This window comes from Danio aesculapii, chromosome 13 (genome assembly GCF_903798145.1).
Source record: "Danio aesculapii chromosome 13, fDanAes4.1, whole genome shotgun sequence".
Classification (NCBI taxonomy): Eukaryota; Metazoa; Chordata; class Actinopteri; order Cypriniformes; family Danionidae; genus Danio; species Danio aesculapii.
This window is the reverse complement of record NC_079447.1, coordinates 20,624,466-20,638,824: the sequence shown is the minus strand read 5'-3', so window position 1 is coordinate 20,638,824 and position 14,359 is coordinate 20,624,466. Positions and strand designations below refer to the sequence as shown.

Sequence of the window (14,359 nt, the reverse complement as noted above, 5' to 3'; positions counted from 1 at the left end):
ATTGTAAATAATTTTATTCATATAAATTGGTGTTTTTCTCTCTCTCTTTTTCTATGTTGTATCTTATTTTAATCTCTACATTTTAAATGGTTTGTTTCCTTAACATGAGTTCACAACTAAAAACAATAAATGAACCATTTGGTTTTTAACACTAAATCTTTAGCTGATTTGACTGCTGGACTGTTCCATGGTTCGGGATGAGTGATGAGGGACACATTTGTGTAGATGCAATGATTACATTAACATTTTATTTGTAAGACCCTCACCATACAAAACATGATAGAAAATAATGTTATATATAATTTAGGTATAATTTATACTTCTAGGTATTTATGTGTGAGTTAAAAAGGATGTGTGTTAAAGTTTTTTTTACATAAAAATATAAAATAAATGTTTTTCAATTTTACATTTAAATAATTATAAATATCACAATTTTACATTAGTAAAAATAATATTATTCTAGATATTTAACTTTAAAAAAATTTATTCAAAAAATATTTTTGAGACCTTGAATTGTAATATTTCATGAATTAATGCATGTTAAATTAACCCTTTAATCACCCAAAACCCTATCATTTTGCATAGTTCTGCCACTTTACAAACAAACACACGTACATACTCACACATGCACCAACCCACACACACACACGCACACACACAAAAACTGAAAGCGTTACTCTTTAATTATGTATTAGGCCAAGAAGAGTGTTCAAATTTGTGTGCTTCAAAATATAAGCTGTGAAGTATTAGTCTTTTGTTTATAATGTTTACTTTGTGGTTGTTCATATTGCAGGTCTGTGATTGGTGCAAACACATCCGCCACACTAAGGAATACCTGGATTTTGGAGCGGGTGAGAGGAGGCTTCAGTTTTGCAGTGCTAAGTGTCTGAACCAATATAAGATGGACATATTCTATAAAGAGACTCAGGCTGCACTGCCAGGGGGTTTGTGTAACCCTCCTCTCCCCACCAGTGATACGAAATCAGAGAGCGGTGCGGGTGTACAGCTCCTTACACCTGAGTCCTGGAGTGCACCTCTAAGTGAGCTCCGCAGTCGAAAGGCACCTTCACCAGTGGGTGCCACTATAGTTGGACCTTCTGGATCCACGTCGGGGTCACCATCTGAAGCTGGAACAGTGTGTTCCTCATCGTCCTCATCATCTTCATCATCATCATCAACGAAAATCCCCACACCACGGCCACATGAAAGCCCTGCTTTACCGCCACCTCATCCACCACCTATAGCAGGGTTACATCCAGCTCTGGGTATGCCACCTGGCAGCCCACCTATGGTCATGACACCCCGAGGCCCAGTTCCTCTCCCTATCTTCATGGAGCACCAGATGATGCAGCAGATGCGCCCTCCGTTTCTACGACCCCCAGGCCCCAACAGCCCTCATTCCAATCCCATGATCCCTGGCATTGGGCCACCACCACCTCCACGGACTTTGTGCCCTCCATCAAGCCCTATGCACCGCCCACTCCTTTCCCCCCATTTACACCCTTCCTCTACCCCAACCCTTTCTGGGAACCCTCCAGGTATATTACCCCCTCACCCTGCTGCCCACATGCCAGGCTTGCCTTTCCCCCCAGTTAACATGATGCCATCTGGTCCCATCCCAGTTCCACCCATTATGAATATTGGCATGCCTTCTCTGGCCCCCTTAGTGCCTCCACCAACGTTATTAGTGCCCTATCCAGTGATTGTGCCATTGCCAGTCCCCATACCCATACCAGTACCCATACCATTCAATCCGCAGCGGTCAGGTGACAGACCAGGAAATGATGGAACACTTCCGAACACTGCAAACGAGCAGAAAGATTCAAAAGCACCACCATCATTTTCCTCTAGAGGAGAGGAGAGGGACTTTCAGAAAGCCCCTCCTACCTCAGACACGCTTTCACCAGAATTTTCCAAACAGACCGAGCAGGGTAGGACAGACATGGCAGATTTGATGGTTAAAATGGAAAACTCTGGTAAAGGAAGCTCTGAACACTCACGTAAAGACACACCAGCAGATGGAGTCATTGATCTTACGACCAGTCATCGCTCCCGGCAACAGCTAGTGATCCAGAGGGCTGTAACCTGTGTGCAGGTAAAAACAGAGCCTGGGTTAAGTCCACCGCCTGCACTATTAGGTGAAACTGAGTTGGATGGGTCAACAAGTACTAGCACAGGAACAGCAAAATATGACCACAGAGACACATACAGTAATGCTGAAAGCCCATTGGCTAGTGTAGCTCTGCCTTGTGCTGACCCATCCTACTGCAGCGGCACGCCACCACTTTCTCAGCCAATCACATGCAGTGCCTCCACTATACCTAGCAACATCACCACCGCTAAGACTGAGCCTGGCTCTGCTACACCCTGCAATGTGATCGTTAATGGGAGCTGTAATTTGCCTCCAACAGAGAGTTTGATCAGAACGCCTCCATTAGAGCAACGTCCTCAGGTGGACACCTGCCGCAGGACGACCACAGTGTGCGGTGAGCCTGCGGGGGCAGATCTAGAAGGAGAGGACCTGAAAGAGAACAGCTGCCTGGCCACTGAAAGGGACTCGGCAGGTAAGAGATGTTCAAATGACCAGTCTGCCATTACTGCAGGAACAGGGGACGATAAACCTCAGAGCCCTGAAGATGACCCATCTGGTGAGGACCATGCCTACGCCTTGCCCATAATGCCCAAACCTGGCTGTGTCATTCAACCCGTGCCCAAACCTGCTGACAAAACTGCTGCCATCTTGCCCTGTGGCTTGACAGCCCCATTAACGGGAACTGTTCCAATGGAAATGGAGCCTCCGCTGAAGAGAAGGTGTCTGCGTATTCGCAATCAGAACAAGTGAAATTGAGGAAAGGTGAAAATCTGAGTTTGACAATATTCTTTATATATTTTTGTTATAAATGTTGTAAATGAATCTCTGTGTAGTTGCAAAGTAATTTCAAGTGGGAGGGACAATTATGGTATTTGATTGAAGATTATGAGGACAAATGATTTCTATAAAATAATGAAAAGAACAGATACATCATTTTTAACAGGCGCTACTATATACATATAAAAATAAGACAACATTTTGATTTCATGCTGACTGTAAAACTCAAATAACTTGCATGTAACTTCGAATAGTCCTTTTATGGCCCGTTTCCACTAAGTGGTACAGTATAGTATGGTATAGTTTGGTATGGCTCATCTTTATCAGGCTTGCATTTCCCCTGCCAAAAAGGGTACCAATGGTTCATTCAGTCCTTGTTTGGGTTCAAAAACAACATGCAACATATAGCCCAGTCAGTGCAAACCTCTCATTGGCAGGGTTGGGTACCGAAACCCGGTGCCATTATAGCACTGATACCTTTGTAACCGATACGGAATGGTAACCATGGTGACAGTCAGTGCATAACATTTTACTAGTTATATATAACATCCCCCCTCCCCCCACCAGTTTCTCTGGTCTAGAACCACCACTGACTATAACATGTAAGACAGGATCATGAAAGGAACATTCAAAAAGCAACTCATGTAAACACTTTGATCATATTATTGTCTTATTCAGATTAAGTCAAATCATTAGATTACTGATAACCACGTAAACATAGTCACAAGCCCCAACCATAGAAAAAAGGAGTTCAGTATTTTGATGACAGCCTTTTCACAGGTTAGTAGTAAGCTAATGTTATTTCATAATGCAAATCTTAAACTCAAGCTAACTAAATGATCAAAGGAAATATATTAATGTAATTCAAATATATAAAATATGAATTGATGTTTACTTTAAAATTACATTAAATTGTTCTATTAAAATTATTTTTTAAAGATTTTGTCAAATAAAAGATTTTTCTAGAGTCATCCACCATAATTTTGTGGCTCAAAAGTATCTGTTCAGGCACCGTTTTGGCACTGGTACCGTTTTAAAAGTATCGATTTAGCACCGGTATCGAAATAACCCCAAACAATACCCAACCCTACTCATAATCTTCACCAGCACATGTAACCCCTTGTTAGAAAGAAATTCCATCATTCTGAGTTCAAAATAGTTAAAAGGTGATGATAATAGTTAAACATGGCTGTTTATTCATGTTTAAGGTTGCTGAAATAATCATTTGCTTCTTTGTTTTTTTCACGCTTCACTCTCGTGTTTTTTCATTTCTGAAAGGATCGGATGTTAGAAGCATTTCAATAATCACGCACTCGTTATTATCATCAGTTCAAGAAGTTCGTTATTTTACATATTGACACGCGGCGAGTTCAAGCAAGAAAGCGAAACCGCTCGCTCTTTAGACGGCCTTGTAAACAACTATGGGGCACAGGGTAGACTCTGCTCTTCTTCTTGGCTTTGTGGCTGTTCATCAAGATGTCGACAAGGTTTGTTTAAGCTTCGGTCAACAATGGCTTGATATATGTATATATTATAATGGTGTAATGTCTTGGTTGTGTATTTAAAAATGGAGCTTTCTTTGTTTTCATTCTCCTAGCTTGTGCACGACAGAGTGACGTTACTCTGTAAACCAATAGCGTTCAGCTGCGTGTCTTGCTCCACCTTTTGGTATCCTTTTTTTGTGCTAGGTACCCAAAAAGTGGTACGGTACGGTTCGCTTTTTAGTGCCTTTAGACAGTGGAAACAGCCACTTTATCGAACCATACCCCTCAGTGGAAACAGGCCACTAGTCTAGTGAACCATTCAATCTGATCTGAAAAAAGATCAACAAGGCACATACAATATCTTGCACATCACTCCCTTTACTCTCTTTAATTTGTGCCCTCTCTCTCTCACTCCCTCTCTCTCTCTCTCTCTCTCTCTCTCTCTCTCTCATAGATATTAACATCTCACCAAAGGGATAAAGAGGACTGCACTGCAGAAGAGACCACCCGCCATCCCCAGACTCCATCTCCAATCAAGATGTCAACCTTGTTTCCTCCACTTCTCCAATCCCGCACAAACACATTTAGACATAACAGGCACACAGATCATCCGGTGTGGGACAGTAGTCTGCTCCATCTCCACCCCTTCTGGCTAAACAAAGACTGACACAAAGTGTTAATCTGGGAAGTAGATCGGCTGTGATGTTTGACCTTCAATTTCAGCATCTTCAGGCATCCCAGTCTTCTTGCTGAGGAAAGAGATATTTCTCATCCTCTGCACTCAATCCCCCTCCATCCACAGCTTGTTGTTGCGAGTTTCCGCCTACTGGTTGGAGGCGATATTGCAGTGGAAGACCACAGTTTAGATATGCAGATCTCCAAGAAGGTGGAGCATATGCCAAACATAACAGCTCTGCCAGGCTGCCAATCAAACATTTGGAACAAGGCCAGTCAATTCCTGCCACAGAAGGATGGACCAGTTTTCTTCTTTGTGCGTGTGTATTCAAAGAAGCGTGGTTTAATCTGTCTGTACAATTAAGGTGATGCTTCAGACTTGCAGAAGCAGAATTGCTCTAGAAGATGGACAGAATACTCTCTCAGCTCAAAACCTTTCTCTCACTCACTTCCCCTGACTATGTGTATCAGTATCTGCAACACCAGCAAAACACTCTGTACTCTTTCTTAACCTTTTTCCTTTCTCTCCTTTCTGAGGGAGAGGTGTTCCGGAACTGGACACCCAAAAAAAGACAGGAAGAGAGAAACTTGCACACCCTGGAGGGAGTACAAAAATCACAGCAGGAGCTCAAAAAATAGAGGGATGAGGTGAAGTTTTATTTCATCCTTTGGAGCTCATCTACCGTTGGAGAAGAATGCTAGAAGATAAGTAGTCCGCACTACTGGAAAACAGTGTTTGCTGGTTTATTGTGCAATGAAAATTGATTTATTCACTGATTTGATTGAGGATTATACAGGGTACAGGCCTCAGCAAGCATTTTGGCTAACTGTTCAAATGGCTGCTAGTGTTGTGGCCACTGGTTTGGAGGCTCTCCACCCAGTCTGTTCAATTACACGCGCCCATTGAAACGCCACATGGCTTAACAAAGAGTAGATGGGTTGTGTCCCAACATATCAAGACGGCTAGATGGAAATCAGTGACCACAGGGGCATTTGGGTTGGATTTCTCATTATTTATATCTGTATCCATCTTATTGTGGTGCTCTTACTTAAGAACTTCCCTCTTGGGTCTCCTATCGCAGAACAATCAAACTGAGTAGAGAGAGAGGGGTCAGCAAATGTTTCAGTGAGCTGGTGTCAGTGGTGCATTCCTGAGGTTCAGTTGTATTTTTACGCTTTATTTTTTTGCCAAATCCCAATCAGTGCTAAGTTATGTTCATCACTTCCTTTCCAGCTATGGTTACAGGAACAGCCTTAGTTAGTTCCAAGGTGCCTCAGTGTAGAGTTCACTTACACAAGATGCCAAGAACATTTAGCTTAAAGGTACACTGGGTTGGAAAGGTGGACACAGAGCCAAAATAACTCTTAATTTCACAGAGTACTGTAAGAGGTGAATGCATGGTTAGCACCTGTGTCTTTATGTCATTTGTTTCGACTAAAGCAGAGAAGTCAATCTAAAAGCCAAGTGTGTGTGTGTGTGTTTGTGTTTGTGTGTGTGTGTGTGTGTGTGTGTGTGTGTGTGTGTGTGTGTGTGTGTGTGTGTGTGTGTATGTTGACAGTGTGTGGAAGAAGGTAGGCCAAAAGTTTAGTTTAAAGGCTGGTTTATACTTCTGCGTCAAGAGAATGGCGTGACCCACTGTGCTTGCCTTGCACATAGTTGCACATTCATACTTCTGCATGCTGTTTGTGTTGCTCTGCAAAAACACTTCAGAAACGCTAGCTGGCAGTAGGTTTTTATTAAGGGTGTACGGATCACACCCAACGGTTCGGAACTTGTAGGTTAATTCAACATTTATAACAATTGCAGTGAGATCGCCTCCCGTGTCATTCAAATAAGCATTTTGATTTCCCCGTAAAATATAATGATGACAGAAAAAGTTGTGGTTGGACCTACCTAACCTAAATGCTTTCTTAGGATATTAATTAAAGGTGTTTTCTGTCACTGTTTGTTTAGGTTGCATTAATGCATTCAGTGTAAAGCTGTACAATTAAATATTAAAAGATTGTGATCTCTATTCAAACCCGCGCAACATGAACGATAAATAATAATGATTTGCATTTGTTTATTAATCTTTCAAAGTGTCGCAAATCAGCGTTTCATCGAGAGAGATTCCGTTTTTGCACTTTCTCAGTTCGTTTTAAACAATGAAATAACACAGAAGAACTAGCAGAACAGTTTATAGTTCAGATATAAACACTGATGTTTATATCTGTTTGACGCTGGTGAAAGCAATTACATCGTGTAACCAACAAGGGGCGACAAACAAACATCAAAATTATGTCACTGAATAGGTTTTCAGAAATGATACACCTACAGTATAATGAAACAGGAAGTTTTATGTGTGAATTGTTGAATCAATAATAGAAAACAAAAATGATCTGTTGTACAAGATGTTCGATTTTTATATCAGCAACAGTAGCAAAGATCATTTTTCGTATTGAATATTTTCCTTGATTTCAGCTGCTTCTTTTTTGATTTATATTTTTGTTAAAATTACAGGTTCACGGTTCTGTTTATTAAAACCAATGCTTTTTGCAGTAATATTTTTGTATAAATGGAAAGCAAGTCGCATTTGTCTCCTCCCTTTTTTGTTGATCTGAAAAATAGTCTGATCCGTGACTCAAAAACCCTAGTGTGATCCGAACCGTGAGATTTGTGATCCGTTACACCAGTAGTTTTTAATGTTCCTCTGTGTCGAGTTTCTTTGTGGGTGTTTTGTTTTTTCTGAATGCTTCCTTAATGTACAAGTAGCTAAAACTCGCTCATTCAGAGGCGGGAACCGGCGGACGTGCAGCAACTTTAATCATAAGGTAAACACAAAACAAGTTCCATTTGAACTCCATTAGAGAAGAATTTAACTTTCTTTTTTACTTTATTTACTTTTTAAAATTGTATTTTTGTTTACTTTAGATCTTTTTAAATGAATTCGACTTTACTTTTTATGATTTTGTTTTATTTTTCAGTTTTGTTTATTTATTTATAGATTTTTTAAATTTATTTTGTAATTTTAAATTGATGTTTTGGGGTGGCATGGTGGCTCAGTGGTTAGCCCTGTCACCTCACAGGTTGCTGGTTCGAGTCCCAGCTGGGTCAGTTGGCATTTGAGTTTGCATGTTCACCCCATGTTTGTGTGAATTTCCTTCGGTTGCTCCGGTTTGCCCCACAGACCAAAGACTTGTGGTATAGGTGAACTGAATAAACTAAATTGGCATAGTGTATGTGTGTACATGATGTTGTTTGGGTGTTTCCCAGTACTGGGTTGCAGCTGGAAGGCCATCTGCTGTGTAAAACATATGCTGGAAAAGTTGGCAGTTCATTCCGTTGTGGGAACCCCTGATGAATAAAGGAACTAAGCTGAAAAGAAAATGAATGAATGACTGAAGTTTCTGTTTTGTTTTTTGCTCTATTGTGTCTTTGTGATTTCTCTAATATTAAGTTTAATTAAGTTGAGTTAAACTGGCCAGCAGTGACCCAAATCTCCCCTCTCTTCCCTTCGACCTTTACCACTTCTCTCTCCCTCTTTCCCTCTCATTTTTTCTCTCACTCTCTACTCCTGGACGACGTACAAAGAACAGTGCAATCCAACCCGATCCCTCTGTACTTTTTTGCAGCAGGATTCAGTTTCACAGCGGTATATTTTTTTAAGAGTGGGCTCAGAGGTCTAATTGTGACTGGATTTCTCTCTGGGGTTCGTATGTGGCGGAGTCTCATTCCAGTGTCAGATTTAAACACACACACATTCCTGTGTCAGATTTATTTTGTCAGTGCTGATACGGCTGGCTGACCCTCCGTCTGGATAGAGGTGTTACAGAGAGCAGATTGATAAAAAGGGCAAAATGTCAGAGGAGCACAAACATGATGTATGTGTGTGTGTGTGTGTGTGTGTGTGTGTGTGTGTGTGTGTGTGTTTATGTGAACGCAGAGGAGAAACAGTGAATCTCAGTGTTGATCTGAAGATTTTTGATACTGTGTGTGCGGCACTAGCAAATGTACATTACATGTCTGGATTGGTCGTGAGGAGCCAGAAACAGCATCGTATGTCGCTCTCATTATTGGCTCAAATTTCCTCGCTTTCCCTCTCTCTCCTCCTCCTCTTTCATACTGAGCCCTTTCTCTTCTGTTAGGAACTGTTTTAGTATGATTGAAAGCTCATGTATAGTTACGAAGCTTCTTTTCAACTATAAAAAGTTACAGAAATTAAAATTATTGCACATTTGTTAAGATAAAAGTTGATACTCTGGATAGGCCTACAAAAACTATTAAATTATAATAATGTAACTGTAATGGTGGGCATCACGGTGGCGCAGTGGGTAACATGATCGCCTCACAGCAAGAAGGTCGCTGGTTTGAGCCCCGGCTGGGTCAGTTGGCCCCATGTTTCCGTGGGTTTCCTCCAGGTGCTCTGGTTTCCCCCACAGTCCAAAGACATGCGGCATAGGTAAACTGAATTAGCTAAATTGGTTATAGTGTATGAGTGTTGCCCAGTGTTTGGTTGTGGCTGGAAAGGCATCTGCTGCGTAAAACATATGCTGGATAAGTTGGCGGTTCATTCCGCTGTGGCGACCTCTGATTAATAAAGGGACTAAGCCAAAAAGAAAATGAATGAATGAACTGTAATGGCCCTTAAAATAAAAATGCAGTCAGAAGGTGGGGACATGTGACATGCTAAAAAATGTATTATCGATAAATTATTTGATTTGATCCAGTAGTGAAACAAGTCAGTGAATCATTTATGCAATCTGATATTTAAAAAATGATTCAGTAAAATGAATTAAATGTTTATATAAAGTGCAACATATAACTTTTTCAGAATCTCTAGTAAATTGCTTGTGTTGTCTATTTAGAATAGTGTTGTTAAGATACTGGAATATCCAACTTTGATACGATACCTTGAAAAATATCGAAATTCAAAACCATTTTCAAAACTGTGGGGAAACATTTCCCCTACATTAAAAGAATGCAGTTAAGGGGGCGGGGGGAAATTTATTGCATATGATGCTTATACCAAGTACATCAGCAGTCCTTAAAGAGCCCCTATTATGCATTAAAAAGGGTCATATTTTGGGTTTGGGGGTCTTCAAGACCAGTCTGATATGCATGCAAGGTCAAAACACTTTCATTGTCTTATAATATGATTTATTTTTACCTATTTATGCCAACAACTCACATGTGATTCGTTCAGCGATTCATTTGTTCCCAAACCCCTTCTTAGTGCGATGCTAATCTCCGCTGATTGGTCCGATGACCCAGTCTTGTTGCTGTTGGTTGAGAAATGCCCACCACAGCTTAATCAACAATTTTGAAATGTATGTGTGAGCCGTACCTGCCAATACTCCAGTTTTTTCCAGGAGTCTTTCAGTATTTCAGACCCATCTCCCTCCCATTTTGTTATTTCTCTCGGAAAAGCTCCTGTAATTCCCACCTCGTTACAGTGGCAAATTAATTCTAACCACTGTGAGTCGACTCTTTTATAGATGAATCAATAGTTTTAAACACGGTGCACTTTCAGGTTTAAACATCAGCTGGATATTTCACTTCACTTAGAGCTGTGTTACACACTGCATGGAAGGTCATTTTCAAAAACCCATAATAGGGGCTCTTTAAGTCCAAAAGTAAATGACAAAAAAGCTAAAATTAGTGTAACTTTATCTTATTTACTGATGAAAACAAAAGTGTTATTAAGTATTTTTATTAATTATATATTATTAATGATTATTCATCTCCCTGCTGGCGAGAAGAGAGTGCGAGAGAGCAAAGACAGTAGCGATACTAACCAAAAGCAAGATTGTATTGTTTTAAATATTTCAGTATTGATATTTATCAATATTTTTGACAACACTAATTCAGAATCATGAGAGAATTGTAACTTCTGTTAAACAAACAAAAACTTATTCTCAAATTTTCTTGTACGTCAGATACTGAACTCTACCTGCCTATGAAGCCTATAACCTCACAACTGCGAGAAAACTCTACAACTCAATATTTCGTTTTTGTAAAAACTGGTTCATTTCTTACAGTTTGGAGTATTTACGTATGTCAAAAGCAAATCTTTTTTTCTTCTGAATTGAGATAATTCAAATTAAATGATCTTTTATTTATTGTTGTGGTGAAACAGAAGCCTGTTTTCATATTCACAGTAACAAAAACTCAATGCAAATGTGAGCTAAAACTTAGAAACATGGTTGATTATATTATATCGCATTTGTATAAAATAAAATTACAGTTATGAGAAGCGTAAGATATAAAGTATTAATGCAAGACATAAAAGTACAATCTCAAATACAATAAACAAATATACTATTATAATACAACCAGAAGCAAGTTGCAATGCTAGAAAAAAATATCACATTTTAGGAGACATAATTATGTCAAAGTACAATTACATTTTATGACATTACGAATGTCAAAACTTTGACATTCAGAGGTTCTACAAAAAATAATATTATTGATTAAATGATTCACTCAGACTCTTGTTTTATACAATCTTCCTCCATAAGGATGTGCTCTTTAAAGAAGCTTGAATTTTGATTGATAGGCTTAATGAAGGACGATTTAAGGTTGCTTCTTATTGTAATCGCTCTTCATATTGCATCACACACCATTCAAACACCCGTTACTGCTTATTGCGCAGACATGAAATATATGACTGTTTTTATTATTATTAACTTCCCTGTTTTTGTGTGCGTATATATGTGTGTGTGCTTGTATGTGACCTTGCTGTTGTAACCAGAGCAGCACAGACTGGGCCGGGACAGATTTAGCCCTGAAACCCAACACTGTTGTAGTGTCTGCGGTCCCACGCAGACAAGACAATGACACCAGCAAAAACGTGTGTGTCTGTGTGTGTGTGTGTGTGGTGAAGCTGTCCTTGACAACAACAGAGAGACACTGTGTGTGTATGTTGTATGGGAGAGATAGTCATTGCACTTATGGTAAACACTGTACAATTGTGTCAACAAAACTCATTGAAATTTGTTTAAAATCGTATTAGATTTGCTGTCTAGTGCTAATAGTAATATCAAATGTCACTATTTTCGGGTTGCCAGATCTTTCCCAAAACTTGCCCAATAAGCTAAATAAAATGAAATGTTAAATATTATTCATTTAAAATAACCCTTTTCTATTTTGATTTACTTGAAAACATAATTTATTATTAATTTATTTGAAATTATTTGTGCCATTATACGTTTTAATTGCCATTTTGATCAATCTAATGCTTCCTTGTAGAATAAAAATAATACAAATTACTCTGTGACATAATTGAGAAACAAAAAATACGTATTTTAATATGAAACCAACCAAACAATGGGAGGAAATTTAGTACAGATAAAAGTTCTTGTGGATATTTAATATAATAATGAGTGCAAATAAACCGAAGAAGGTATTCCGGTATTAAATTGCTGAAATACAACATAACAACTGTCATATTTATAAGCAAGCGTATTGAAAAAAAAGGCAGTCGCTTATTAAAAGAGGATATGGCAACATTGCTCCACTAGAGGGAAGTGAAGTTTCCTCCATCAGCAAGCTAGAGCAGGACAGATGAGACCCAAAGAGTTAAAGTGAACTGAAATAACAAACCATAGAGCTTGAGTGCAATACTGTAATCCAAGAGCCTTTCAAAGGATCTTCTAGAGAGGCGCCTGTTTCAGCGGCCAAACTGTCTTTCAGCCCTCAGGCCGCGTTCAGAAAGAGCATTTGGCTTTTCCATTCACCAAAATGAGTCAGTCTGAAATGTTTGAAGGGCCTTGGTTTAATCAGACAGGGGAACATGAGCACGACTGTGGCCGAAAACAGCCACACGCACACAAACAAGATGGAGACGCAGAAAGCCATTCAGTCCAACTCAAATACCAGCAAAACCAATCAATCAGAGCATCAGAGTTACACAACAATCGCAGCAACGCTGGACAACTGACATTTCAGTGTGTGATGAAACATCACTCCTGTAGCCGTCTGTTCATCATTCCTGAGGGCGATATTACGAGGATGGCTTTCGTCAACAGCCAGAATTATGCAACAACTAATTCTTCTGCACTCTGTGTCTGTGAATTAACAAGAGCAAACTGCAGTTTTTAAGGATCTAATCTTACACTTTTTGAGGCGAACATTTGAGCTGCCTTAATTCTTTGTGCTCTGTAATTACAGACGCCTGCTTGTTTAAAAACACACTTTGTAAAACACACACACACACACACACACACACACGAATAATAAAATCAACTTTGTTATCTGGCTAGTATGGATGTATAGATGCTTTGTCTGTCCTGTATGAATCCAAGATTTTGCTAAATTTGCCCCTCACCCGTTCTGCTCCTTTCACCCCTCAAACCTTGTACATTTTCCCTTGTTGCTGTTTCTCAATCTTTTTGTGTACTTGCAGAACATTTTATAGTATTATTTATTACTGGCAAGCCTTTGCATTTGCAAATAATAAGAGCAAGAGAGATGGTTTATTGAACAGGGTAGCAGAGACGCAGCAAAGCTGCTCGATGAAAAGTATGTCTGTTTTTGTTCATTTTCTAAATAAAGGAAGGAAATGGCAGAAGAGTAAAATAAAAAAGATGAACTTGTCTTTTGATTATGAAGTTGTTATAAAACTTGTTGCTTTAAAATGTATCATTTTTGTGTTGTAACAGTATTTGTTTAACCCAGTGAATTGCTTATTAAAACTGAATAAATAGAGGCACACTCCAATTTTCATTCCTCCAAGAGTGCTCGTCATTTTTACACTGACTGCATGTTTCATTTGTTTGTTGATTTGTTAATTGAATCGATTGACTTGTTGACTGATGAGAATAATAGTATCTCAAAATCCCATTTAAGCAGACGAAAAAACTGTATATCATTCGTTTTATTAGTTCATTTGTTACAGTGTGTGAGTATAGCATATTTTAATGATTAATTTAAGATTCTTTTGTTTTATTTATCTATCTGTGAAGCACTTTTTAAACATGCTAATTAAAAGTTGAAGGTAAAACAACACTGATGTCAAGTGTACATTTTTTAACAAGAAAATTATTTAATTGTTGGTCAGAACAATAAATATTTTCATCTGTGTGTGACTGAAAAATCAGGGTTATTTCAACTACACTACCTGACAAAAGTCTTGTCACCTATCCAAGTTTTAAAAACAACAAATAATAACTTCTAGACTTCTAGTTGATCATTTGGTATCAGAAGTGGCTTATATGAAAAGCAAAGGCCACTAGATTACACTTATTTTACCATAATAAAATATGATCATACCTTGATTTTAAATTATTTAATTAAGACAGTAAGATCTGACTTTGCTTTAACAAAAGTCTTGTCACTTAACAGAAATAATGT

The 14,359-nt window shown here is 38.9% G+C and overlaps 1 protein-coding gene across 4 annotated transcripts in view; it reads left to right on the top strand.

Moving 5' to 3' along the window:
- Positions 1–13,726, top strand: part of sobpa (sine oculis binding protein homolog (Drosophila) a) — a 78,720-nt gene extending 64,994 nt beyond the window's left edge. For all 4 annotated transcript variants that reach the window (XM_056470400.1, XM_056470397.1, XM_056470398.1 and 1 more), the window contains 2 exons: positions 794–2,854; positions 4,808–13,726. In XM_056470400.1, coding sequence (XP_056326375.1) covers positions 794–2,842 — 2,049 coding nt within the window. In that variant the 3' untranslated portion in view covers positions 2,843–2,854; positions 4,808–13,726. The remainder of the gene's footprint in view (positions 1–793; positions 2,855–4,807) is intronic.
- Positions 13,727–14,359: the final 633 nt, after the last annotated feature.